Source organism: Ascaphus truei, chromosome 4, assembly GCF_040206685.1.
Source record: "Ascaphus truei isolate aAscTru1 chromosome 4, aAscTru1.hap1, whole genome shotgun sequence".
NCBI classification, from domain to species: Eukaryota; Metazoa; Chordata; class Amphibia; order Anura; family Ascaphidae; genus Ascaphus; species Ascaphus truei.
The window spans coordinates 108,296,792-108,322,096 of record NC_134486.1 but is presented as its reverse complement, the minus strand read 5'-3'; the positions used below and the strand labels follow the sequence as shown (position 1 = coordinate 108,322,096).

General features: G+C 44.6%; 1 protein-coding gene across 2 annotated transcripts in view; it reads right to left on the bottom strand.

The window, feature by feature from the left end:
- Positions 1–17,282, bottom strand: part of LOC142493009 (myelin and lymphocyte protein-like) — a 29,607-nt gene extending 12,325 nt beyond the window's left edge. Inside the window, exons 1-3 of one of the 2 annotated variants that reach the window (XR_012800964.1) lie at positions 17,043–17,282; positions 8,280–8,453; positions 768–890 (exon numbers count right to left, since the gene is read on the bottom strand). Coding sequence is in view for 1 of the 2 variants with exons in the window: in XM_075596374.1 (XP_075452489.1) it covers positions 768–890; positions 8,280–8,453; positions 17,043–17,147 (402 nt within the window). In the remaining variant the exon portion in view is untranslated. The remainder of the gene's footprint in view (positions 1–767; positions 891–8,279; positions 8,454–17,042) is intronic. The other variant, XM_075596374.1, reaches the window with a different exon arrangement.
- Positions 17,283–25,305: the final 8,023 nt, after the last annotated feature.

The window sequence follows — 25,305 nt, the reverse complement described above, 5'->3', positions numbered from 1 at the left end:
TATTTTTGGGCAAATATTTTGCTTCAAATGTAAGAAACACATTTGATGCAAACAGAAAATAGAGCAGTGTGTCAAAACACACACTTGTTCACATTTTCATAAATTGATACATCTGCCTGTGACAGGGTGAAATGAGGTACTGATAATTATGCCTGGGAAACATACATCTGAGTCCTTCATCCAGCACTCAGAAGGTTAACACAGTAAGAATACTTGGGCAATCAGGAAGTAAGCTGAGACAACTGACAACCAGCTTGATAAGGAGGCTACTGCTTGTAGAAGGTGGCTGACTCAGACTACAGAGCTGTCCTGTGCAAGCACCTATCCAGAAGGATTTCCTAAACTTTCTCTAGGGACAGAGATTCCCAAAAAGATACAGTTAGGACTTTAATATGGTTCCATAGATAGGGCATGGAATGTTTAGCAAGATCTCCCTATGGGGAGTAGGCGTTCTTTTTATGAGTTTTGTTTTGCTTTAAAGGGACAGTGTGCCCAAATGTTTATTTGAGTTATGGAGAAATAAAACCACTCAACATTTGGTTTACCTTGAAACTGCACGTGTGGCTATTGTCTGACCTCGCATACAGGCCATCCTACCCCACTGCCCCGTAGGTTTTATTGTACAAACAGTTTGTTTACAAACAATGTAAGGTCACACCTTAATGAAATCTTATTGATCTATGCTTAAGCAGTTATTTTAGAACAATTTAACACACCCAAAAAAGTATTATATTTCATTGACTTCAAATAATTGTTAGCATACTTACCACAGCTGCTATGTTTTCTTGGTAAGCCTTGACATATAAAAAAATAAAATTTATGACGAAATAAGCTTGTAGAACTGATGCACTCAAGTAGATTAGAGCAGCAGCAGAGTGATAAAAAGCATCCTAAAAAAACACAACAAGATGTAGGCATCATTTAGTAAATCTGTGTCTTAGTGTTCAGTTTTTCATGTTAATAAAAATGGTAAATAGCAAAGGAAATAATTTTGGTAATGATTTACAGCATGATAGATTTAACCACTTTTTCTAGGCATGTTAGGATATGGTACTATAAGATATTCTGCTCCAACATTGTCATTGAACCTTAGTGAAAACATATTCTGGGTTACTAAGAACAATATGAGAAAATAGTCCCGTGCAAACTATCACAGAAAAAATGGTAAAAAAATACCAGTCCCTCCTTAGCATTGGAGGGGGGAAAAATGGGTGAAATTCAAGATAGTTCTGATCTCACTGCTTCTTCTTTCCTCTCTGGAGTTTTCTTAGTACTTCGTGGTGGTTGCAGGGTCTGGGAAAATAGAATACAGAAAACCATTGCACAGTATCTTCTTCCTTACGGGCGCGCGCGGACCCAGGCTGCTATTTGCTGGTGCCGTGCACCTGACTCCTCCTCTTCTGTGGCTACGCGCGCAGTGCGTGCTTCTCTGCCCCTGCTCCCACAGCTCCACCCCCCAGGCACGTCTCCCCTATCAGATCCTTCCCCGGGCCGCTCCTCCGCTCCTCACCTTGCCCTGGTAGGTCCCAACCTCCCAGACACTTCTCCCATATTAGGTCCTCCCTCGGGCCACTCCTCCGCTCCTCCCCTCGCCCCAATAGGCCCCAGCCTCCCAGACACTTCTACACTTCCAGGCCCTCCCTCGGGCCGCTCCCCCGTTCCTCCCCTCACTCTAATAGGTCCCAGCCTCCCAGGCACTCCTCCCCTATCAGGTCCTCACTTGGGCCGCTCCTCCATTCCTCCCCTTCCTCTGATAGGTCCCAGCCCCTTATTTAGTCTTCCCTCACCACTACCTCCTTGCTCTGCATAGCTTCTGTACCTTGATGCTGTCTGCTGTTGCCTGGATCCCTTTGTCTTTCAGTTCCTGTTCCTGTCCTGGATTCCTGCTGACCTCCCTGGATTCTGATCCTTAGCTTTGGACTTCGTTTACACTGCTCTCTGGTACCCCTTGGTTTGGCTTTGGACATTACTACCCTGCTGTCTTCTATATCCCTCGGATACTGCTTACGGACATTCTACTACGCTGCTCTCTCCATCCCAAAACCACTGGCTTACTGACACTCTACTACGCTGCTCTCTCCATTCCATGACCACTGGCTTACTACGCTGCTCTCTCCATTCCATGACCACTGGCTTACGGACTTAACCTTTCTACGCTGGAGTTGGCAAGTACAGTAAAACTAGCTACCTTTGTTACCAGGACCATCTACGTTACTTCCACACTCCGGCCGTGCCCCCATTTACTGCTAGGTGTGTGGTATTACTCCTTTCCATCTCAGTCCCGGGGTCTCATCTGGCTTTTGGGCAGGCCGAGCGTTACACTCCCTCCTTCTCGCGGCCGCGACTCAACCTGGGTCCTCCCTCTGCTGACACACTGCTGTGGTGCTGGCTTCCTTCCACAAGCGTGGGGTCACGTTCACCAATAAGCTCCACCCTACGTGTTTCGCATATCAGTATTAGTTATCACAATTAGGTGTGGTGTACCCACCACCACTTATATTAGTATTAGGTTGAGCGCACTGTGTAGTTTAATTCTCATTTTTTTCATATTCTGAGTTACTGTATGAAGGGATAAGCTGTGTTCTCATTGAGTGGAATGTCACGCGATTCTGTTTATCTTGTGACAATTTGTATGATATCTCTGCACAGATGAACAGAGAGAGGCAAGCACATGGACTTAAGCAAAGGTAATTTAGTGTGCCAATGGAACCAACGTTTCGGCAGTATGATGCTGCCTTTATCAAGGTGGGGGCTCATGGAGGCAGCATCATACTGCCAAAACGTTGGTTCTATTGGCACATTAAATTACCTTTGCTTAAGTCGTGTGCCTGCCTATCTCTGTTCCTTAATTCTTCCCCTGGGACCCCTGGGACCCCTGGACTCCCATTGACACAGAGCACAGGCAGATAAGTATCCTCCTACTACCCTCATTATGGAGTGCCTGCATTTCTCCTTATATCCGTGTATGATATCTCTGCCTCATAAACACAAAATCTGTCTAGACCTGTGTGACGTCAACAAGGTCTAAACAGCATTAAAAATTAAGCTCAAGTGGGAAATCACTTATAACAGATGATCACAATGTGCCAACATTCACTTTGTCTATGTTTCACTTATACATGTACTATCGAAAGAAAATTTAAAAAAGTTGAAACTGTTTGCTGAACTTTTTCATCTAAATAGTTCAGGCAAAATTGACGAAGTCGGGGTAAAATTCAACAATGTTGATCAAACTTTCTCAAATAGAATTTCACTGAAAAAGAATCTACCCTGAATATGGGTTTTGCAGGAAAGGAAAGGACAACCCCCATAATTTGGGCTTTGGAGACTTTTACCTTGATACACCTTGATAAAGGGCATATATCCCGAAACGCGTAGGTGTGTTACCTGCTGCTGCTGTGGGGGGCCATGTCTGATCCACTAATGCATTAAAGTGCTTTTTATGCTACCGTGAGCCTCCTCCTGCTTCTTAGGCAGTGCACTGACTCTTCTCACCCATTCCTGCTGTTCTACCTGGTTGATTGCACGCTGCTGATTGCTGCTTTGGGATTGCTTCTATGGATCTTGGAAGTTCACAGTGAGTTGTATTTATGGGTTTATACCCTCATTTTTCACTGTATGGGACATTTTGTGTACTGTTCATTGGTGCTCAACAGCACTAGGTACTAGTCCCCTATCCCTATTAGGGTTACTGCAATATATACAAGCATATTTGGAGTGGTCCCAGTGCTGATCCTTATATATTTAAGGGACTGGTTTATTCTGAAGCACTGGTTTCCTACACATTTGGAGACTTTTACTTGGCGAACTGCTTGCAAACTTTTAGAAAGTTTGATTTTCAGTAAAAAAAAATATATATATATATATATATATAGATAAAGTTGAACAGCCGGCACTCCAATATAGCTCATTTAGGTAGGTGCATGTCCCATAATAAGTAGATAATAGTACAATACCGTTCGCATGGGAATCAGCAGACAGCACTCAGGTTTGTGAAAAATAAACATATATTGTAGAAAAAATGACACATCACCAACATTTCATACCCACAGGGAGGGCCCGTTTGTGGGTCCGAAACGTTGGTGATTTGTGTCATTTTTTCTACAATATATGTTTATTTTTCACAAACCTGGGTGCTGATTCTGTGCGAACAGTATCATATGTATATGTATATATATATATATATATATATATATATATATATATATATATATATATAACACAAAAAACTAAGACAATCCCCAAAAATAGCACTCTAAATATACCATAGAATAACAAATCAGACAAGACAAAAAAGACTTGGATACAAAGTCAAAGTAGAAAAAAGGAATAGATTTTAATAACGAGCAATAGGACTCACTAATATTAAAAACATAAACATCAGTGTTAGTAAATGTATCGGTCTGTAACATACATTTACAGGCCGAACAATTGCTACATTTGGTAAAGCCTTTTCTTCTAATAGTAAGGAATGTCTCACTAATATGAGGGGTATAATGACTGTGTACCAGTCGATCTTTTAAATTCGGTGAACGTCTACTTGTTAAATTCACCTAATGTATCTTTAAGTTCACCATCGGTGCAGAGGACGGGCCAATGTTTTTGGAGAATTGATCTAAGTTCTCGCCATCTGTCATTATAAGTACCGAGTAAGCATAAGTGATCACACTAAAACATACAATATTGGCTACACTTTAAACTGTAAGTCAAAAGGTGTTATTTACTGTCTAACTTGTCCCTGAAAAACTAAAGTATATAGGCATGACGACCCGTGAACTTAGGTTCAGAATTGTAGAGCATACGAGAAATATTAGATCAACAGGACTTGGACGCTTTAAAAAAAATCACCTCTGTAGCACGGCACTTTTTAAAGTATCATGCTGCAGATAGTACGCACATTTCTGCATTTGCTTTTGACAAAGTGTCCTTGGGCATTAGAGGAGGGGATTTGGAAAAAAGCCTTATTTAAGAAAGAATGCAGATGGATTGTTCTTTTAAATACTGTACTATGCAACCTAGGGGACTAAATGATTCCCTAGGTTTTGCTATGTTCCTATAGTCTCTCTTCGCTTTATCATCTATGTCACTTGTTTGACATTATTGCTTGGAGAGAGTGTGGTAACCCCTTTTTTTATACTTACTTTTATTATTAGTATGGCTTTTTCTCCCATCCTTCTTCTTTCTTTGCACCCTTTATTATTATTATTTTTTCCTCCCTCTTCTGTTTTACTATTTATTGTTTTAACATAATTTGTTATCATTTCTATCTGTTCCTAATGTGATTGGTATTTGTTCCTTTATTAGATTTGCCATATTTCATATTTGCCATCATATACCTTTCATTCATGTTTAAAACTTATGTTTCTTTATTCTTTAATCTCTATTAGGCATAAAGAATCAATGAATGCTGTTTCTGTGTTTATCTGTGTACTGATGACGTCACAGAGACTTGTGTATCCAGACGCTCCAGCCTGCTCTCTATGAGCATGTGCATCAGGGCCATTGCGATTATCAGCTGGGATTACCTCCTCTCGGGACGCATCAGCAACTTTTGCTTCACTTCGGGCACTTGTTCATATGACGCCGCCTTCCCCTAACATCCCAGCTATTGGTTGCGGTTTGGAGGAGGTAGCGCCGATATTTACCAGTTCTGGTATAAAGCCTAGCACACCCCCACTACACTTTTACCACTCCGGTATGAAGCCACCCACGGGCGAAATGCGTAGAGTGTTCACCACTGGCAGCTATTATTGATCTCTTCAGAGTGACTTGAACTTCATGGTGCTATTCCTGTGGACTTGATGAAACTTGTCTATATATGCTATAATATGATTCCTGTGGATTGACTCGCGTGCATTCATCATTGCCAGCTGAGTATCACTTTCTCTGCTGTTCAGAGTCCTTCCTCCCTTCAGGATTGATACAATTGTATTACAGACTTAATACATGGCACTGGCTTTTATTTACTTTGTTTCTAGCCCAGAGAGGTATATTTTTTATCTTGCCTCTCATTTAGTGCCCTGTCTTTGACATAGTCCACGGGTATTTTTTGCACTCATGTTTTTTGGTATATTTCTTTATTTTTGTTGCTGCTATACAGGGTTTGAGTATTTTTTCTTTTTTCTTTTCCCCTGTGTCTCCTCCTTGGTTTAAGACTTTTTCTTATGTGTACTTTTGTATATATAAGTTAATTCATCTTATATTTTGTTTTTTTTGCCTTTAGGTTAGCTATATGTTTAGTAGTTAGGACCTTGAGGGGGTATTTGTATTAGTTAGCTTATCGTTATTAGGTTTATTATGTTATTTTGATAAATTTTTTGCTTTCTAGTATAGTTTTCAGTAACATTTTTCTTATATATATTTTTTCTTGTCATATGCTTACTATATTGTTTAGCTGCCTTTAGTGTGTTTATGTTTTTAATATTAGTGAGTCCTATTGCTCGTTATTAAAATCTATTCCTTTTTTCTACTTTGACTTTGTATCCAAGCCTTTTTTGTCTTATTTGATTTATTATTCTATGGTATATTTGGAGTGCTATTTTTGGGGATTGTCACTCTTTTGTGTGTTCTATATTATCTTTATCCCGCAGCATCACCAGTTTCCCTTAGCTATCACATTATAGATTATTCTTTTTATTTCTATTAGGATATTCTTATTTATTTATGGGTCTGTAGTAGCCATCTGTGTATATATAGTGTGAGCAACTACCTTTTTGTGTGTGTCTGATATATATATTAAGAATAATATCGCAACTAGACTAACACGGCTATTTCCGTTTTATATATATTAATACGTTTTAAAGCTATGCAAAATTTGGTCCAAAAATCAATCCCCAAACAGTGCAATAACAAACACCATATAAAATTCAATAAATGCTGCTTTTGTTTGGAGTTTTTAACAATTTGAGGAAACGCTGCCTCAGAATTATGGAGTCTACAGAAATCTTAATTTACATGATTGATCCAAAATTGAAAATAAACGGAAAATATAGCAATATTTAGTAAACTAGTTAACTTATTCACATAACGTTGCTCTTTCACTTCCCCCAAAATAGCAAATGCAGGGCTGCATACATGAATGCTAAGGTAAAAACAGTTTCTTTAAAGGAGGGATGGCATGGATTTGCTAAAGTAGAAGGGAGGAAGATGCACTCACAAAATCAACAGTATGCTGCCATGGGTGCTCAGAGATCCCCAACAGGGTGAGGCATAACATGGACAGATTCAAAAGAAGACAACGGCACTCCAGTCGACTTTGCACATATATTTAAAAGGTGATAGGGAGCATGATTCGACATTTCAGCTCTATCTAGGACAAAGGTCCAAGATGAGACCGAAACGTCGATCCGTGTTCCCTATCTCCTTTTAAACATATTTGTAAAGTCCACTGGTGTTCCGTTGTCTTCTTTTGAATCTGTACATGTATCTATCTGTTAAAGGTAACCAGCTTGCATGCATATCTCATATTTACTGGCAGGGAGAATCACAACTGCGATTATTTAGATTTGCTTTAGGCAGAGAGCTGGATAATCAGGACTGAAATAGCTACTCCCATACGTGAAATTCAGGCTCTAGCCTATCAGAAATAGTACCGACCCTGAACATGCAGAGCTTAAAACATTTCTCTTGAGTGCCCCTAAGGCACAACAATCCTTCTTTTAGCGCATTATCTCCCTTTTCACAATAAGTTTTAGGGAGTTTTTCCATTCAACCTAATCAGAAAAGTATATACACACACACACGTATGATTATCTCATAGTGTTTATGAAAAGGATGAATTATTATATAAGGACATATGGAGTTGGGGACAAGCATAAAGATGAAGGTAGTATGTAATTCTATTGAACTTGCTGGGGAAATGTGGCGGAGGAGAAACCCAAAGTTGAGAGCAATTTGGCATTAAGGCCCCTTATTCAGTATACTATAAAGACATATTCCCCATGCTTGATTAAATATCAACCCTATTCAAATAAATTAGACTAAAATCTTCTCCAGCTCAAGAAGCAGCTTCACAGCATATTAGATAGGACACATTGTTCCCTATTCAATTTAGTGAGAAGTGGCGCAATCCACAGTTACTTAAATTCAGTATCCATTCCTTGAGCAAGTCTGAATGATCATAACTGTGTCTTCCCTCAGTTGATAAATGTTGCATCTATCAGCATTGTATATTGCTCCAGCTGCTTTCAATATTTTTGCTGTAATATAAAGACACAAGCCTCTCTTGTTGAAAGTGTCACTGTACAAGCAAAGGAAATTCTGTTCGAAAATGTACTTACATTTGTTGTCCAAGAAGACTTCCCTCCATGGACTCCGGTACAGTACAGTATGAAGAGTAAAGATGTTGCCAGAAAGCATGTTACTGAGACAAACATAACCCATCCTTGTATGTTTGGTGTAAATTCGAGCCTATCAGTAGAAGCTACCAAAATCCACACAAGGCCACCAAAAATCTGTAAGAAAACAAAGAGTAGTATTAAATCAACCTAACATAACTTAATGCAGAAGATATTTACTGTATTTAGCATATTGTATCCTACAAGGGCATTTTCCCACTAGGCTGGACTCCACATCAAAAGCAGAGAGGGATGCAAACAAAACTTACTGTAAATGTCATGTGGATACATTTTCATACTGGCGCTCTAAGCAGCCACATTACACTTCTAAGTGAACACAAATTGGGATACTATCTGGTAACATTAACATTATTTAAGTAATAATCCCAGAAGAACTGGGCATTACTGACCAGTAATGCCCTATTCTGATTATTATTATTATAGGCTAAATGTAGGCTTTTTTCATAAAATAGACACTTTTGTATAGATATATAAATCGTAACTACGCTAATGCATCTTTGTAGGAAAAAGAAGTAAAGTAGCAAATGAGAGGGGAGATAGGTGAGGGGTGGAGAAGAGAGAGAGGTGAGGGGGGGAAGAGAGAGAAGAGAGAGATGGTGGAGAAGAGAGAGGTGAGTGGGTGGGATGATGGGGTGAGAGGAGAGGAGGAGGAGAGAGAGGTGAGGGGGGGAGGAGAAATGTGGGGTGGGAGGAGGAGAGAGAGGTGAGATTGGGGGAGAAGAGATGGGTGAGGGGGGATTGAGAGAGTGGGAGTGAGGTGGAGGACGGGAGAGAGGCGAGAGGGTGGGAGGGGAGAGGAGCGGATGTGGGGGGGAGAGAGGTGAGGGGGGGAGGAGAGAGAGAGTTGAGGGGGGAAGATAGGTGAGGGGGGAGAAGAGGGAGGTGAAGGTGGAGAAGAGGGGGGAGATAGAGGTGGAGGATGGGAGAAAAAGAGGTGGAGGAAGGGAGAAGAGAGAGAGAGGTGAGGGTGGAAGAGAGGGGTGAGGGTAGGGGGGGAGGATGGGGGAAAGGGATGGGGGGAAGTGGGTGTATGGGGGGGGGAGAAGATTTGGAGAAGTGGGTGTAGGGGAAATGGGGTAGAGAAGGGGGAGGGAGTGCTGCACTTGAGTGACAGCAGGGGGTGGTACATACTGTTGTAGTTGGGACAACTGGGTTCCCGCCTTCTGGCTGTACTGCCCAAAAGTTAGCGTCTTTGTTTCTTCCCTCTGAGGCAGGCAGGTCACACCACTGGGAGCCTGAGATTGGGGCCTTCCCATGTGCTCTTCTCTCTGGGGAGGAGTGAGTGTGACTATACCTCTGCCTCCGCTAGGGAGGTGGGGAAGAGCTACGATGGCTAAGGGTGCCCTTGGCCTGTAGTGGCGGTCAAGGGACCATCTCCAGTGAGAGCTGATCTGAGAGATTGTATCTGGCAGAAGACTGCTGAGTACCTGTTGTGTTACTGCAAACTGTGTAGTAATAAACCGTTCCTGTTTGCAATATACCTCCGGCCTGGTGTTTGATCTAACTGGGGGGGATGTAAGGAATCGGGGAACACGTCCCCTGTGGCGTGTTCCCTCCTTATCTGCCACTGCTGCACCTTCCGCTCCAGTCTCTAGCCATGCGCGCAACCCCGCTCTGTTTACAGAGCGCGCGCACTCGCAGCTCTTCAAGGTGTACCACGGAGCATAGCTCCGCCCTTCGGACGCACCGCGCCTCCCGCACGGCACGCACACGTGATGTTGTGCGCCGCTCCCCAGCTGTGTGTCAAGTATCTCTAATACCCAGTTGTCACCTGCAGCCTATCCCTGCCTCCGCCGAGGCCGCACCTCCGCTCCACCCCCAGCCTCTTTGGTTCCTGTTTACATAAAATACTTTCACTTTCACCTTGCTGAGCATAAACCTCTGTAGCCTTGTGTTCCTGCGTTTGCTGTGCCTTGCCTTGTGCCTTGTTGCTGTCTCTCTGTTGCTTTCTTGTGTACTGACCTGGTTTGATTATAGGACCCCCTCTGGATAAAGACCCCGGATTGACAATTTGACCCGCTCTGGATAACGACCCCGGCTTGCCTCTGACTTCCCGCACCTCTCCATCCCTGATCACAGCTTACGGACACTCTACCAATCTTCTGGATCAAACCCCCGATCGCGGCACAACAGACTCCAACCATCCCACTGGTTCCGCCCCCGGACTCAGGCAAGTATCTGAACTAACCCGATCTCTCCAATCCAGACCTGGCTACACTGACAACACACTCTCCAGGTGTGCCCCCGCTGCTGTGGGTGCGCAGTTTCATACTTTCCCACCTCAGTACCGGGCTCCCGCCTTGTTCGTGGTGAGCGCAAGCATTACATGGGAGAGGTACAAGTTCTGCCGTGGGAGATCATCTCCATTTCTCTTGAGCCTACGGCAGATGGAGGTGCTGCACTGCTAAGTATTATGTGGGTCTGAACCACAGAAGCCTGTTTCTGTGTCCCCAAGTCATCGCGGACGACTTAGCTCTTTTGTTGCCAGTAGGTATATGCACCACACACTCTGTAATGGCCCCTATCTGCGATTTTTGGAAACACCGGTACACAAGTAGCAAAGTTACTATTTGGGACCCCAAAATAGGGCCTGTATCTCGCGGAGCATGGGGGCTACTACCCCTTCATCCACCCCCTCTACCCCCAATAAAGAAAAGTAAATACAACAACCATGCTACCCACCTCCTCTACCTCCAACTATTCCAGATATGAATAATAGCTCATTTGCCCATTCTAAATCAAACATTAGCCAGCCAGCAAAAATAAAGTAAATAAAACATCTACTTACCCCTGCCATGATGAAGGGCATCCTCATCCCCTTACTCCAGGTCCATGTCCTCTGTTGGCAGCAAGAGTATAATAAAAAATACAAATCTAATGGCCCCTAACCCCTTAATCACTTTAGCAATTAGTAACCACTATAGTAATTAAGCAGTTAACCCACCCTCACCTAAATGCCATGTTGATTTGTAGCACTTCTCAGGAGAAACTCACAATCCTGAGCAGAGCTGGATCAGAAAATTTGCCAGCAGGGCCGCAGACAGATTTCCCAGGGCCCAGGACTAGAGTTACATCACCCCCCCTCCCATTTCACACCTGACGAGCCCCAACTATTTCCCACCCTCATCCCATGTATTTCTCTCCCCTCTGTCTCACTCCCTCTTCCTCACACCCCCTCCGACCTCGCATGACCCCTGCATCTCACTCTTACTCCCTTTTTTCTCACTCCCTCCCCCCTCTCTCCTCTCACTCGCACCCACCTTCCATCAACTACCCCACTCTCACTCAACCCCCCTACACAAAATACATACCAATAAAAACCACCCCTAAATACATAGAACCCCACCCCCAATACATAATAAAAATACACCCACCCCCACACATAATAGAAATACACTCCCCACCCCCAATACATATTAAAAAATACACCCCACCCCAATACATATAAAAACGACCCCACCCCCAATGGATATAAAAAAAGACCATGACCCCCCAAATATATATAAATACCCCACCCCCAATACATATAAAAAAGAACCCCACCCCCAAATACCATAACACAAAGACCCCGCAATACATATTAAAGACCCCACACCCCCAATACATATAAAAAAAGAGCCCCAACCCCCAAATACATATAAAAAATTCCCCCACCCCCCAATACATATTAAAAAAGACTCCAATCCCCAAAACGTATACAAAAAGACCCCCCCAATACATTTAAAAAAACTGACTTACTTGATGGATGGTCAGGCCGGGTCCAGTAGTGTTGGGGGCCCGGACAGCCTGCACTGCTTGTTTGGCCCGACACCTGCCCAGGCCCGGCTGCCGGTTCTGGCTCTCCCTCAACTGCGGGCCTCTATCCATCTGTCCGACGCCGAGATTCCGATGCCAGCATGTGCGTGCCGGAAGCTGGGCCACACTTACTTCCTGTGCACTGATGCCAGAGAGACCCATTGTGTAGCAGCGTTGGAAGCTCGGCGTGGGACAAAGGGATAGAGGCCTCAGCTGATGGAGAGCTGGGGTAGGACCGCTAGAGGACCGGCAGCCGGGCCTGGCAGAGGTCGGGCCTGACTTGCAGCGCCAGCTGGCTGGGTCCCCCCAGCCACAGGGCCCGGGTGGCTGTTCCCCCCTGTCGGCAGCCCTGTTGGCCAGCAGCCAGTTATTGCTGATTTGCTTACAGTGGCTGGCAGGAGAACTGATTTAGGCAAAGTTTATTAAAGGGGGTTGCAGGATTTATTTGGGACATGTTTAAATCGTTAGATGTTGAGTTAGCAAACACTGCGCTTACTCATCAGATGTTAAAGTGAAAGTATAGCTACATTACTGTTGGGAATTATTGCTTAGCTTTTTCAATACGAATGTTCTGGAAATGGGCAGATACTACTACTGAAAATTATTACTTAGTACCTTAGGTGTGATAAGTTCCAGGCTAAATATTTACTTTAGTGGGATACTGTTTATAGCGAGATAAAATAAATGGTGGCATTTCCTAAGCACGTGCCTTCTCTACATCTGAAACATAATGATAGGGAGCTGATAGTCACCTAGTGATATGGATTATACTAGGCCAGTGTTAATAGTGCTATGGGTAGCATCTATTAGTACATATGTACAAAGCTGATATAATGTATATAGTATACCTGGTGTATCACTCTAGTGGATAAAAGGGGTGAACATAAATCCCTCATTTAAAGCATTCGGAATCAGTGTGTGGATATGGTAAATCCACCGTGATGCCCGAATTAGGAGTTTGTTGTCCCAATCACCTCTCCTGATGTTTGGTTCAATGTGATAAATGCCTTGAAATGTAAGGGCTTTTGCAGCACCCCCATGCTAATCCCTAATGTGGCGGGAGATGGGGGTATGCAGATTGTTTCTGATGGAACCTACAGTATGTGTTCTAAGATGTGTTGTCGTAGCTGCCTGCGAGTCTTGCCTACATATTTGAGGCCACACACACATGAGGCCAGATATATCGCTGCAACAATTTTGCAATTGATGAAACTTTTTATTTCGAAGGATTTGCTTTTGTCGAATTTGCTAAATCTCTTGTTCCGTATCATAAAATCACAAGCTTTGCATGTATAGCACTTATATGATCCCTGTGTTTTTTTTTTGGAAAACCACTTGGTGTTAGCTTTGACTATGACTATGGACAAGTGAATCTTTTACATTCCTGGCTTCCTTCCACATAATACTTGGTGTTGATTCAAGAACCTGATTTAGATCTGCATCATCCAACAGGGTGTGCCAGTGTTTTTGCGTGATGTCATTTATCTTTTGCCATTGCTGATTAAAGGTATTGATGTATCTGATTACATTCTTTTCTTGGACCACAATCTCCTTGTTTTTAAGTAGATCTTCCGTTGGAGTTCCAAGTTACTGTTTTTTTTATTTAGGTTACCGTTTCCCGAGATAATTGGATGTCCCTGTGGTTTTGTGGCATTTTTTTTTATACTTTAGGGATGGTGTAGAATGTGGCAATAGTGGGATTCTTTACTGACAAAGTCTAGTTCTTTTTTGTAATCAATTTGGCCTCAAAGCCCTCTTTGAGAATTCTATTGGGTTTTTGTGAGAACGCTACTGGGGGGGTCTTTTGGTACTAGAGAACACGCATACAGGCATACTAGTGTACAGGCATACAGGCATACTAGTGTACAGGCGGTTTAAGGACACTCACTTTAAGTACACTCACGAGTAAGGACATATCGCCCAATAGGCAAATGGCATCTCGCGCATGCGTCTGACAGCACGTCCTGAACAGCAACTCCGGCTCCCTACCTGTTCCGAAGCTGTGCACAAGCGGGGAGACTATAGAGCCTGTTACAAATGCGTTATTTACATCAGTTATGCACGTACATGATGATTGCAGTACAGTACATGCATCGATAAATGAGAAAAAGATAGTGCTTCACTTTAAGTACATTTTCGCTTTACATACATGCTCTGGACCCATTGCGTATGTTCATGCAGGACATGCCTGTATAGCATTTTTTGTCTCCAAGCAATCTTTAATTCTCCTTGAGATAGTTATCTGTCTCTTGGATGACTATATTCCCACCCTTGTCAGAGGGTTTTGTGGTAATTGCTTTCTTGTCTTTTAGTCGGTTTAGAACTAGCCCATCTTGTTTATTGAAGTTTGGGTGTGACTTTATCTCAGTATGTTGAAATTGTTCCAGCTCTTTAGTGATTAGGCTTACAAAAGTCACAACATTGCAGCAAACCTCCATGAGTGGTGTGAAATGGTTGTTAGGTAAACTGCTCATTACCATGTGATTTGCATATTAGTAAGTCAAAGGTTCGTTAAAATTTATCGATCCGCTATTTTTCAGGTAAATAAGGGCATCATAATACAATAGACCTTTGGGGATACACATTACCAATATGTACTATGTAGATCTACCCATATGAGTGACTGCTCCTAGCACCAGGTTTATATCAATGTCGTTCCAAAAAATAAACATCCTTTTATATTGACATTTTGTTTTCAGGCAGACGCTGAACACAGGGTGCAAAAACCAGTTGGGATGGTGAAAAAGTGGATACTATAGGTGGAATTGGCAACTCTAGCTTCACCCCTCACAGGACTATGTCTGAACCTCATCTGAGATTCTTTATAAATGTAAAATAATTACAATTCTCATTTTCACATTGAAGACTCTCCAAGGTTCAGCTGCCCTCTTTATTATTGATTTAATATTCACATCATGGATACATGGAAAACCCATTTTAAGAAAGACTTCCTTGTTACCTGGGCTCAATCCCACCCCAATGCTGCACCCATGAAACTCTCTTTACTTCCCTGACAAAGTGGCTATTTCATCACACACCTTATCTTCCCCATTTTCTTCCTTCCCTCTTGCAAAACTCGACATTCCATTTCTCAGAATATCAGACGCCCTTGTTTAGAATATGAATGATGCTTCTCACAAAAACAGGTATTATAATTACAGTATAAGCACTTCTGTTTTGGCTATAACCCAATAACACCCAATTCTGTATTAGCTATAACCATGATTATATTTTGAGCTTTGTTTAAGAGCCAATGTGTAACTCAAGTGAAGAAAGGGTGGACAAACAACCAGAATCATGAAACCACTGCAGAGAAAAAAATGTTATAGACATTTCTCAATATACTGTACTGTAGGTAATTCTACTCCAGGACTGTAAAATGATACTTATATAGAAAATTCCTATGACAGAACTCAAGCGCCAATACCAAATTTGTATAAACTTCGGAGCTGCAACAATTTGTTAAATCAGTAAAATTCATGGTAAAGTGTTTCTTTTTTTCGTACAGGGGGCTTTTATTTCCCCCTTTTCATTATAATTACACATTTCCTCATCAACATTTTTTCAAGTTTTCTTTTCTGGAGAATAGTGACATAAAATACATAAAACGTAGCCCTAGTCATTGCAATTTATGTCGAATTACTGTATCATGCATTCCTCTGTTAAGTATGAGTGCTATTACTTCTTAGTGATAGATAGATAGATAGATAGATAGATAGATAGATAGATAGATAGATAGATAGATAGATAGATAGATAGTGTGGTATTTCTTGTAATAATGTTGCATTTTTGTCTCTAAGTTAATGAAAAAATAGTAAGTTTAATGCAAGTTTAATGTTTATGCACTAGAATAACAGAGCATTTTTTACATTCTGATAATTAAATAATAGCTAATATCAAGTAAATATTAATCTGGAATTGTAGACAACTCATTGCTATGGTATTCTCTTAAACTATTTTTTGGCAAAATAAATGTATATGCTTAACCCCATTTGTGCCCTCCTCTACATAACCTTACTTCTGTTATTTTTTATTCGACCGACCCAGAAGGTCCATCTTGAGATATGAGCACAGACAACTAGAATATTTATTACATTATAAAAAGGAGTACCTGAGAATCTTCATGTTATTCTCCTATATTAAGCACTACATGGAACCGCCCTTTCAGCAGGAGTTGGTGCAAATGCTGCAACAGGATTTAAAAATGCTTGGACTAGGAACAAAAGGGCACTGTCCGAATAACGTCCAGTCTAGGTAATTTAGAAATATGAAAGCACCATTTTGTATTGGCCTCTTCTATAATGTATTGTTGTTTAAAGTCCAAAGAGTAACACAAACAAGAACAAGACAGACTGCATAAAGGTAGTTAGCACACAACATCAAAAATCAAGTAGGTACAGGGGATAAGTACTGGCTTGTGGGTATAGAGCAAACCCAGAGCCTTGCATGTAGGAAATATAAGGATTTGTTGTAGTTTGTGATACCCTTTCATAGACTGACAATAGGCTTATTCATAGATAAAGTTATAGTATACAGCGCTCCCAAAACTTTTCCTCATATGTATATAGACGTTTTGAAAGCTTAGTATATTACAATTTGTTCTATGCGGAAATATCCAGTTGTTCCATCAAAAGATAACGCAGCTTAAAATAAATGTCGCTAGAACAAATACAGCTAATAAAACTTTTAAAGTTTATAGTAAGTAACCAAAATAAAAAAAACTACGTCAGACAAGTGGTACTTATCTGCAGTCAACTTCTATGTTTCAACTTCAGTTACTTTGCACTGTTAATATTAAACTTAAGCATTCTTCATCCAACATTTCTCAGACTACATTTCGCACCACTTTAAATACTGCTGTTCTGAAACATCAATAATGGTCATACTTACAATCTCAGCTATCATGAGCGCATCTGGAAAACTTGAAACAACTTTTAACCCAGATGGTAATGCAGAAACATCTCCATAAACTGGTGCTGCAGTGTTAGCTTCCATTCTTGCTGTTTTAGGGTTATTGTTTTACCAGTAGATGCAAAAGCCTTTTTCTGTGAAACTGAACATGGACAGGTACTCTGTATCAGTAGTATAAGCCTTGCTGAAAAACCTGTTTGCTATGATGATGCTCATGAACCTAGTTACACCTTGCATTTGTGACATGATCTCAAATTGTTAGATTAGCAGGAAGACACAACACACCCATAGGCAGATGAAGTTGACCATTAACCATGATGTATATATTCTGGTACAAAGGAATGTTAATAAGCCCCATAATGATAAGAAGAATAAACATGCACTCATGTATCTGCATTATTGGATTGAAAAAAATCTACATATACTTTTTCCATGTGCAGCACAAAATTTGGTTCTGAGGTTTGTATCCACTTATTACATTGATTAAAGAAATATGAATAATACTGTATGGGTTAATATTGCTACTATTACATGCACACTTGCATATACTGTAGTATAAGACTGCAGGGGGAAAAGGTGCCTGACTCAAGAAGAGTTACAACGTAGTCAGTGGTGGAACAACCATACTGTATGTGAGGCCGGTTCAGCTGCACAAGGACCCCGACTGGCTAGGGGCCCAGCTTCCTGGCTGTTCCATAGTGTCAGCTGTACGCACTCTGCCTCGGTGCCTCCCCCTACCACTCCAGGCACTCTATTCCCTTCATTAGAGGGTCTCCCCGACGGTCCAACAATGTAAGTTAGGCCTGACCGGAAGTCGGACTCAAGGTCCTCCTGATCTTCAGGTAGGACCCTGGGGGGTGGGGAAAGAGCATGGTGAGGGAGGGGGCAGTGAGAGTGAATAGAGTGGAGTGGAGAGAATAGTGAAAAGGTAGTATGTGGGGAGAGCATGGGGAGGAGGGAGCATATGTAGAGAGCATGTGAGATGAGGATGGGGAGGAGGGAGCATGTGGGAGAGAGCATGGGGAGGAGGAAGCGTGGGGGAGAGGATGGGGCGGAGGGAGCATGTGGCGGAGAGAATTGTGAGGAGTAGGGGTTAAACCATAATTGTCCAATCTTGAAGATCCGGAAATGCTTCAGATGAACCTCATCGATGTTCTCAGGACATGTGGGGATAGAAGCAAAACAAAGAGAACTCATAGTGTAAAATGCTAGCAGTTGAGAATTAACTAACCAAAATAACTCACAAAATAATTACTGACAAGACTGATTAACTAACCGGAATACACTGAAACATACATACAATACACACAACTAGTAAATGCTGAGATCGCTACAATAAGTGGATTTAATAAATTAAAATAAAAGGACAAATGTGTCCAGATCACACAGGATCTGCGACGCTGCTGACAGTAGTTACCTACCTACTTACAGAAGGTAGGAAATGCTCATGCACATAAAGGTATCTTTAGCTAGTGCCATTGGGTGTAGATGGCTGATGGAAACTTGCTTCCAGGCAGCTGGAGCAAACTCCATCTGTGTCTTTGCTCCAATGCCGTCTGTGCCCTCTCCGCAGTTAGCCCAGCATGGTAGTGCAATGCGGAAGTGCTCTCACTCGAGTTGCTCTGCCTAGCTCAGTCGCGTCATGTCACCAGGGATTAACTGAGGTGAATCTCTTCACCTCTAACCGTACGCATTTTGTGTAAACGTTACTTCCTCAGGGGTGTATGGTATAATAAAATATGTCTGAATATGTCTGAAAATAGGCTCCTGATAGGTGATGGTTAACCCTGTTGGTTGTTTTAACCCTAGCTTAATATCCATAGCTCTTCTTCTGAGAACCTCCATTGTCTCTTCTGCAGAGAACTCCCCTTCCTTCCACCATTGATCTGCAATGTCCCCACTAAATAGAAAGAACCGTGTCCAGTCCATATGATGGACATACCCTTGAAACATGGGGTCCCACCACAACAATACAGTACCTTCCCCACATTTGCACTGATTGTGGACACAGTAGATTCAGAAGCCGTCCTAGAGGGTGCTCCCAATGTCTCTGATTTTTCTGACCCTCCTCTGGAGAATGCCAGGTACTCATCCATCCCTCCCCTAGCAGGATCATTGTCAAACCCAGCCCAGTTTATCCAGTACTGGGAAGCTCTAGCTACCCTCTGATTGTCTTGGGCACGGTAGGTAGAAGCCTTAGGCTCCTCAATGTCTCTGTGGGTGTCAGTCTCGGTAGGCCTACCACGGCCTGTTACCACCAGCACCTTGTGCTCATCAGGGTTCATAGGGGCCTTGCCCTATCTGCCCTTCACTCGATCATGGTGCTGCTGCAACAAAGGGTCAATTGGAGCTTTACTCACTGGAGCAGGTATAGTAGCATCCTCCTTTGCCCCGTTGGTAGCCTCCAGGATGTCGATATCCGGTTGCACCGGAATGGTGTTTCTGTCCGTGGTGTAGGAAGAAGTACCGGCCGGTACCTCTACGCTATATCCCTCCGCTGGAAGGAAGAAGTATCCTCACCGCTCCGTTGACTCCAGCCAGTGACGTGGTTCTCCCGGCCGGGAGCAGGCACGTCCGCCGCCGCCTCTCGAGGAACCTGCCGTCATGGCATTCCTCCGCTTAGGATGCACTGTCGCTCTCGCTGACGTCATCAGTACTGGTCCCCGCTCCCGTTCAGTCTTGGATATAGCCGTCTCCTTGGCAGCCGCACTTGAGTGATACTCTGGCCGTAGGATCACCACGGAGCGCCTCCCATTGCTGTCGTCCGACGTGGCTTGGGACTGGCCCCCAAGGGAACGGGACTGGGTTACCTCGCTGTCGCTGGCGGCAGCTTGCAGGTAGCTGTCCCGCTCCTGTGCCACCAGCAGAAGTGCCCCAGCCTCCTCCCGGGCAGTCACCTTACTGGGCAAGTCTCTTTCAGGATCTGTGTAAGGGATCGGTGGACACGCGCCTCTCAGTGGGTCCCCGACACCCCGGCTCCCAGTGCGGCTGCTCGTTCCAGACCCCCTCCCCGTCGGGTCCTTACCTCTCCCGGTCAGACGCCATGCCGCTCCTCCGCGGCGCACGCCGCATCCTCCCACACGAGGCCTGGGCGCGCACACGGGAATCTTACAGGGCGCGCGCGCACCCGATCCTCTTGGTCATCCTCCCGCACCGCTGGCTCCGCCCCCCCATCGGCTGCAGGCTATCTCCACCACTCACCTGGCTGACTCCCACTCTGTGCAGCTGAACCTATCCCTGGGCTTACTCAGACAGGCCTCTGCTCCACCTCTTGCTACCATTGATCCTTCCACATATATAACCCCAGTGTGCCCTCTCCTTCCTCGCTCTGCATAGTTCTTCTGTGACTCCTGTAGTGCGGTTGTCTATGCCTGGCTCCCTTCTGTGTTACAGCTCATGTTCCTGTTCCTGCCCCTGTTAGATACCTTTGGATTTGATCTCGGCTTTCGTTTGACTTCGTGTATCTCGCTACCCCTGGACTCGGCTTTGGACCTCACTACGCTGCTCTCTCCTGCCCCTGACCTACGGCTCTTGGATATTGACCCTCGGACTTCTGGCACCCCGGATGCAGCAAGTATCAGGCTAACCCTTTCCCACCAGGCCCGACAACGCGTCATACCACACTCCGGGCACGCCCTCACTGCTGTGGGTGCGTGTTATACCCTTACCCACCTCAGTATTGGGTACTGGCCAGGTCTGCGGGCATTCAGGCGTTACATTATGCAGAGCCCAACAAATGCAGACCCCCCTGAGGTGGGCCAAGGTGTGTCTATGGATCACTGGCAATTTTTGAGCGATCAAGTCACGGCCGTGGCACAGCAGCTTTCTAAACTCTCCCTGCGGGAATCGCCAGCTGCACCATCCCCTCCTGCTCCAGTACCTATGGGCATCTCAGAGCCACGTATTCCTCCTCCCAACCGGTATGCCGGAGACCCTCTTACTTGCCGGGGATTCTAGAACTGATGTGACGTCCAGTTTGAGATGTCCCCATCTCGGTTTCCCACAGGTCGCTCTAAAGTGGCCTATGTCTATGCCCTGCTGACGGGCGACGCTCTCGATTGGGCTTCACCTCTCTGGGAGCACAGATCTGAGATAACACAAGACTATCCCAAATTTCGGCGAGAGTTCCAGCAGGTCTTTGACACGCCAGCGTGTAGGGAGACTGCCGCTTCTTCCTTGTTTCATCTCTCCCAGGGTCGCAGGTCGGCTGCAAGATACGCAGTGGAGTTCTGCACCATCGCTGCAGAGACTCGGTGGAATGATGAAGCCCTTTCCGCGGCATACTGGCAGGGATTGTCCGAATCCCTCAAGGATGACCTGGCAGCTCACGCTCGTCCCTCATCTCTAGAGGATCTCATTCCCTCAGCATTCGGATGGACCAGCGCATTCAAGAGCGACGCCAGGAGCACCAGCGTCCCAGTTTTATGCTGCCCTTGCCTGCTTCTCCTAGGTCTCCTCCCTTGGCTCTTCCTGCGTTGGACGCTCCAAAACCGATGCAAATTGGTAGCCAACAGCTTCGCACCACTGAGAGAACATGCCACCGAAATGAGGGTCTCTGCTTCTACTGTGGCTCCCCGGAACACCAACTACGTCACTGTTGCCTGAAACCGAGAAATGAGAACGCCCAGTAAAGGTAGAGGGGCTTTTACTGGGCACCATCTCTCCTTGCCTCTCTTTCCCCAAAGAGCTACCGAAGAGAATTCTTCTCCCCATAACTCTCGAGGGTCCCAATGTCTGGGTAAAAGTTGAAGCCTTCATCGACTCTGAGTCTGGTGGTAACTTCTTGGATCACGACTATGCCTGCAACAACCAAATTCCGTTAGTCATGAAGAAGTCACCCATCGGCCTTGAGGCTATCGGCGGTCGACCACTCCAACCAGCGTTCATTATTTGGGAATCTATTCCTCTCATCCTGACCACCGCAGATGGTCATACTGAGGTCATCATCTTCGATGTCTTCCACTCACCTACGGTCCAGGTCATTTTGGGATTGCCATGGCTCCAGCTTCACAACCCGCGTGTCGATTGGACAGATGAACTACCGATCCAGTGGGCTCCTACCTTGAAGAAAGCGGTCATTCCTCCCGTTACCATGCTCGCTGGTCTCGACACTTCTTCACATCCTCTCTCTACCCTGCCTGAGGTATACCATGATTTTTTAGATGTCTTTAACAAGACTCAGGCTGAAGTCTTACCACCTCATCATTCGTACGACTGTCCCATCGAATTAATTCCTGGAGCCACACTCCCCAAGTCTAAGTCATATCCCCTTTCCGTGCCCAAGACTGAGGCTATGGCGACGTACATCCAGGAGAATCCAGGCGACTTACATCCAGGAGGGTTTATTCGAAATTCCACTTCCCTGGCGGGTGCGGGTTTCTTCTTCGTGAAAAAGAAGGATGGCTCCTTAAGACCCTGTATCGACTTTCGTGGGCTTAACAAAATTACAGTTAAAAAACGGTACCCTCTTCCTCTAATTTTGGAACTCTTTGACCGGCTCGAAGGAGCCTCTATATTTTCCAAACTCGACCTGAGAGGAGCTTACAATCTAATCCGAATACACGACGGTGACGAGTGGAAAACTGCATTCAACATATGTACGGGTCATTATGAATATCTAGTGATGCCGTTTGGCCTCTGCAATGCCCCAGCCATCTTCCAAGAATTTATGAATGACATCTTCCGGGACATTTTGGGTATTTTCGTCATAGTATACCTAGATGATATCCTCATTTTCTCTAAAAACCTGGAAGAGCACATTCGTTACACCAGTATGGTTCTCGCTTGACTTCGTGCTAATAGCCTCTACGCGAAGATGGAGAAATGTCTCTTCCACCAATCATCCACAGCCTTCCTTGGCTATATAATTTCCGATAAAGGCTTCACCATGGATCCTGAGAAATTGAAGGCTGTTCTAGATTGGCCTTTGCCGAATTCCTTAAAAGCAGTCCAGCGTTTCCTTGGGTTTTCAAACTACTATCGGAAATTCATCCTTAATTTCTCCACTATCGCTCTACCCATTACCGCTCTTACCAAAAAAGGGGCTGATCCAACAACATGGTCCCAGAGGCCATCAAAGCCTTCGAGTTTCTCAAAAGAGCTTTAGTCTCCGCCCCCATCCTTCGGCACCCGGACACATCTCTTCCTTTTACCCTTGAGGTTGACGCTTCTGATGTTGGAGCTGGGGCAGTACTTTCGCAAAGGTCTTCTCCCCAAGAAAGACTCTATCCTTGTGGATTCTTTTCTAGGAAATTCTCTTCAGCCGAGAGAAATTATGATGTCGGGAACTGTGAACTTTTGGCTATCAAGTTAGCTTTGCAAGAATGGAGACACCTCCTCAAGGGTACCAAAGAGCCAGTAGCAATTCTCACCGATCACAAAAACTTATTGTACATTGAGGGGGCTCGTCGTCTGGGATCCCATCAAGCACATTGGGCACTTTTTTTCTCGTTTCAATTACACGATTTCTTATATTCCGGGTACCAAGAATATCAAGGCTGATGCACTTTCTCGCCAGTTTTCTATGGAGGAAGGATCTAACGAATCTTCGGAGACTATTCTTCCTGCAAAATACATTATTTCTGCCAATAATTTTGATATCCTGGGTGAGCTCACTAAAGCCCAGGCTCATATCCCTTTAAGGTGCCAGAAGGACGTCTGTACGCTGCTCCACGGTTTCGCCACAAGATCTTGGCGTGGGGGCATTCTTCCAGATCTGCTGGTCATCCAGGCTTCAAGAGGACAGTGGATCTTATTTAACGGACCTTTTGGTGGCCTAAGATGAGCAAAGACATTTTTTATTTCACCAGAGCTTGTCCGGTCTGTGCTCAGAGCAAGTCCGCCCGACACAAACCATCCGGTCTTCTCCTGCCCCTTCCTATTCCGGAACAGCCTTGGAAGCATATTTCCATGGACTTTATTGTGGAACTTCAACCTTCTAAGGGGATGAATACGATCCTTGTAGTAGTGGACAGATTTTCCAAGCACACGCACTTTATACCCCTCAAGGGTCTCCCCAACTCAGCTACCTTGACTGACATATTTTCTAAAGAAATTTTCAGGCTACACGGCATGCCACTCACCATTGTCTCGGACAGGGGTACGCAATTCATTTCTAAGTTTTGGCGAGCTTTCTCTCAGAGACTTGGCATTTCCCTTCTCTTCTCCTCGGGTTACCACCCACAGACCAACGGCCAGATGGAGAGAATGAATCAGACCTTGGAGCAGTATCTCAGATGCTTTGTGTCAGAATCTCAAGACAACTTGGTGGACATATTACCCTGGGCAGAGTTTGCAATTAATTCACTGAAGAATGAGTCCCCGCAAGAGTCGCCTTTCTTCATTCATTATGGGTTCCACCCCAGCAGCCTTCCTCTCTCTTCCCTGCCCTCTGGCGTACCTGCAGCAGATATCCAAGTTTCTAATTTACAAGTCTCCTGGAAAAGGATCCAAAAAGCCTTGCAAGGGGCCGTCCAAAAACAGAAAGCTCAAGCAGATCGGCGACATCAGGTGGCACCGGAGTATAAACCTGGAGACAAAGTCTGGCTTTCTTCAAAAAATATCAAGCTTAAAACTCCTTCCCAGAAGCTGGCACCCAGATTCTTGGGTCCCTTCAAGGTCCTCGAACGGATCAATCCAGTAGCGTATCGATTTTCGCTACCTCCCACCATGAGGATACCCTCTGTTTTCCACGTTTCCCTTCTGAAACCCTTCGTTCAAAATGTACATTTTCCGGACCGTTCTCAGAGACCCAACCCTGTCGTAATACAAGGGCAACAAGAATTTGAGGTCCAGTCCATTCTCGATTCACGTTTTTCCAGGGACAAGATTCAGTTCCTCATTCATTGGAAGGGATATGGCCCGGAGGAACGCTCCTGGGTACCTTGTCATCACATTCATGCTCCAGCTCTTCTTAAACAATTTCGTCGTAAATTTCCTCACAAACCTTGGGAGGATCGTCCGAAGTCTGATCCTCAAGGGAGGGTACTGTAAGGGATCGGGGGACACGCGCCTCTCAGCGGGTCCCCGACTCCCAGTGCGGCTGCTCGTTCCAGACTCCCTCCCCATCGGCTCCTTACCTCTCCCGGTCAGACGCCATGCTGCTCCTCCGCGTCGCACGCCGCATCCTCCCACACGCGGCCGGGGCACGCGCACGGGAATCTTACAGGGCGCGCGCGCACCCGATCCTCTTGGTCGTCCTCCTGCACCTCTGGCTCCACCCCCCATTGGCTGAAGGCTATCT